Genomic DNA, 3570 nt, shown 5'->3' with positions numbered 1-3570 from the left:
GAATTTCATGGACAGGGGTAACTAGAAGACCACAGTCTAGGGGGTTGCAAAGAGTCGGACACAACTGAACACACTCACACACACAATAGAGAGAAGGTAATTTATTTGAGAATTTATTTTAGAGATAATCACTGAGACCTGTACATTTTATAGAACTGAGGACAATAGCAAAAGCAAATGATGTTTCTGGCTTGGCTGAATGAGTAAATAACAGTAACTATTTCTAAATTGAGAATATTTTTCAAAAGTACTTGATAAAAATACAATGTATCCTGATGTGCAATCTTTTTCAAGAATAGTACAGTAAACTCCATTATACAATGTACCCAGGGTCACAAATGATTTTTCATTTTGCCCCATTTTGCTTTATCACTCAACAAATGATTAGATAGATGGATTGATAGGTAGATAATTGGATAGATTATTTTTCTGAAGTGTTTTTGAGTAAATTAGAGACATAATATTCCTTTAAAGCTAACTAGATTAACTTTTTCCTAGGGAAATATAGTATATAGTAGTATAGCCAATATTGGGACATTTAGCACTAAAGACATTACAGCCTAAGTAGTATTCCATATTCCAAGTTTTCAAAGACTTCTATACCTTTATTTTCTTGCCCCAAATCCAATTCAGATACACAATGCATTTAATATTCATGTCCTTTTAGACTTCTTTAACCTATAGCAATTTCTTTAACTTGATACATTTTCTCCTTTGTTTTGTTTCATTTCTGAGAATTCATTGACTTAATATTTTAAAACTTTCTGTTGAAGTCTAACATATGTATAGAAATATATTGTACAGCTTAAATAATTTTTCATAAAGTAGGCATAAATACGTAACAACCCAGTTGAAGAAGAGAATACATTACTTGCACCTAGAAGCCCCTTTATGAATTGTTCATTATATCACCATATCTGCAAGTAAAGGGAAAGATTTATGCTCACAATTCCCCTCTTTTTTGATTCTTACTTTCATTACCGAGGTAGAGTCCATAATCTTATTAACAGAGAATTGACATGTGCTAATAGGATCCTAAAACCATCTAACATGCTGGCAGATTAAAAACAACAACAAATATAACAAACAGAAAACTCAAGAATCTCAAATAACATGTTGTTTTATTATATTGTGAAACCGTTACCATTCACAAAAAGTAAAACAGCAAAGTATTATTTATGGTAAATTTTACGAACGGAAGATTTTTACCATTTGGATACGGATCTGCTTCATCTTTGCACCATAGATAAGTGGATTGAGAAATGGAGGGACCAGCAAGTAAATGCTAGAAATGAGAATATGGATAAAAGTGGGGATGTGAGAACCAAACCTATGTGCAAAGAAGGAGAAGAAGGCAAGGAAGTAGAACTGGAGGAAGACACAGATGTGAGCGATACAAGTGTTGAATGCTTTCAACCTAGCTTCCTTCTGGGGCAAACGAAAAACTGTGATAAATATCTGTATATAGGACAATGTAATGAAAGAGAGATCAAACACTGCAATGTTGAAAGCCACAAATAAACCATAGATTTTGTTGACCCGGACATTTCCTGCAGCCAGTTTCACAATGGCCATATGCTCACAGTAGGAGTGGGAGATGACTGTTTTGTGGTAAAATTGCAATCGGAATTTTATCAGTACTAGGCAAGGGGCTACAAGAAGGGCAGCTCTGAGTGTTACCGCACTTGCTATTTGAGAAATGAGGTGGGGAGTGAAGATGGCAGCATGTCTGAGTGGATAACAGATGGCTACATAGCGGTCCAGGGCCATGGCCAGCAAGATGCCTGACTCTATGCCCTGAAATGTGTGAATGAGCCACATTTGAAGCAAGCAGGAGTCGAAATATATCTCTGGTATGTGAAACCAGAAGATTCCAAGCATCTTGGGCACAACACTGGTAAGAAGTGCAATATCCGTTACCCCTAGCATGCCTAGGAAAATGTACATGGGCTCATGGAGGCTGGGCTCTGATTTGATGATGATCAGAAGCAAAGAATTTCCGATCACAGCAATGAGATACATAATACAGAATGGAATCCCAATCCAACATTGCACAGACTCTAGGCCTGGGATCCCTATTAGTGTCAACACAGAAGGCATGAAGACTGTGATGTTGGAAATGGACATAGTGTCCTAGGGTCTCCTGATGCAAACAAAAGAATATCTAAGTCAGTGCTGCTTCCTCTTTTAATTCCTATTTTCATCCAAAGTCACAATATTGAATGCATGATTTTTGCCAGAACACTAAGACCATGTCATCTGCCTCATTCAAATATAGAGGTAAAAGACAGATCCATAATGATACATCATTTTTTAAAGACAGACATCTAAAGACAGACAAGCCCTAAAAATGTGATTTGCCACTGCATTAGATAGAACCAGTCAAATTTCCGAGTAAGAGGATCAACTACTGACTCATCTGTTCTTTCACTTCAGACCTGTGGACAAAAACAGTATGCTTGTTTATTTTGCTGGCAGCTACATTTTAGGCAGAGGTTGATAATTCGCTCCATATTCCACATTCCAATTTCTGCTTTAGTACTCTGTTATTCTCAGTCGTTTCTCAGTCTAAAACAGTCAGTTTGGACTGGCAAAATCTCAGACTTGACCATTATTAGTGCAGAATGCTATCCAAGAAAGAGACTAGACCTAGATAAGCTTGTCACCTGAAATAAAAATATATTTGTTTATGTAGTGATCTATATTATATATCTATTGAAGACTAGATATCTTTCAGAGGAATGTGAAGGTACAGTTTTAGAAAAGATCACTCAAATCCAAAGTTTCTTGCCACCTTTTTACATTTCTAGTAAAACTGCATTAGATTTGCCTATATTTCCAACAGCTGAAATAACTAAGATTTTGTATTTAAAATGAATAAAATACATTACTGAATACACATACAAAATAAGTATAGTGGACCTTTAGGAGATAAGAAATACAGTAGCAACTGAATAGAGAGGTAAGAGGTCTCATTCTTAATGGTCTAAGGATATAAGAACATGGGGAAATGTAAATTTAATAGTCTTCTCTTTTGAGTTTAAACCTTTCAGAGTTGTCATTAGCATGAGATTTAACTAATTTAAGCTCACTGATTTTTCATTTAAAATAGATAGTCTGAAACACTTGAGCCATTTTTTCTGAGCTCAGGCATAACAATTCAATAGAAAATGAAGGCATGGAAGGATATGCTCCTTGCTGCTGCTGCTGCTAAGTCACTTCAGTCATGTCCAACTCTGTGCGACCCCATGGACTGCAGCCTACCAGGCTCCTCCATCCATGGGATTTTCAGGGCAACAGTACTGGAGTGGGGTGCCATTGCCTTCTCCCATGCTCCTTAAAAGATGTCAAATATAGAACTACACACAGGAAACAGAAAGCTCACCTCAGGATTTCAGAAATGTTTAAGAAGAGAAATTTACAACAAGTGAAAAAATGTAAGCATTACTCAATTCACTGACAAATGATTTTTTTGAAAACTTTGGACCTTACCCATTATATCAAATTTGCTAACCTGATCAAAGAGTCAGACACGACTGAGCGACTAAACTGAACTGAACCTGATCAAAA

At 36.2% G+C, this 3570-nt stretch overlaps 1 protein-coding gene across 1 annotated transcript; it reads right to left on the bottom strand.

The window, feature by feature from the left end:
- Nucleotides 1-1145: 1145 nt before the first annotated feature.
- LOC133261330 (olfactory receptor 52A1-like) lies at nt 1146-2663 on the bottom strand. Its single transcript, XM_061439825.1, has one exon. It carries the CDS (start codon nt 2125-2127, stop codon nt 1189-1191), a length of 939 nt encoding a protein of 312 aa, XP_061295809.1. The 5' UTR covers nt 2128-2663; the 3' UTR covers nt 1146-1188.
- Nucleotides 2664-3570: the final 907 nt, after the last annotated feature.

Source organism: Bos javanicus, chromosome 15, assembly GCF_032452875.1.
Source record: "Bos javanicus breed banteng chromosome 15, ARS-OSU_banteng_1.0, whole genome shotgun sequence".
NCBI classification, from domain to species: domain Eukaryota; kingdom Metazoa; phylum Chordata; class Mammalia; order Artiodactyla; family Bovidae; genus Bos; species Bos javanicus.
Note: the sequence above shows the minus strand (reverse complement) of the source record. Positions and strands in the feature narration are given on the sequence as shown.

Bases quoted from the DNA above. Each gene is read 5' to 3' on its own strand.
- LOC133261330 (XM_061439825.1), bottom strand. From the start codon at position 2,127: ATGTCCATTTCCAACATCACAGTCTTCATGCCTTCTGTGTTGACACTA.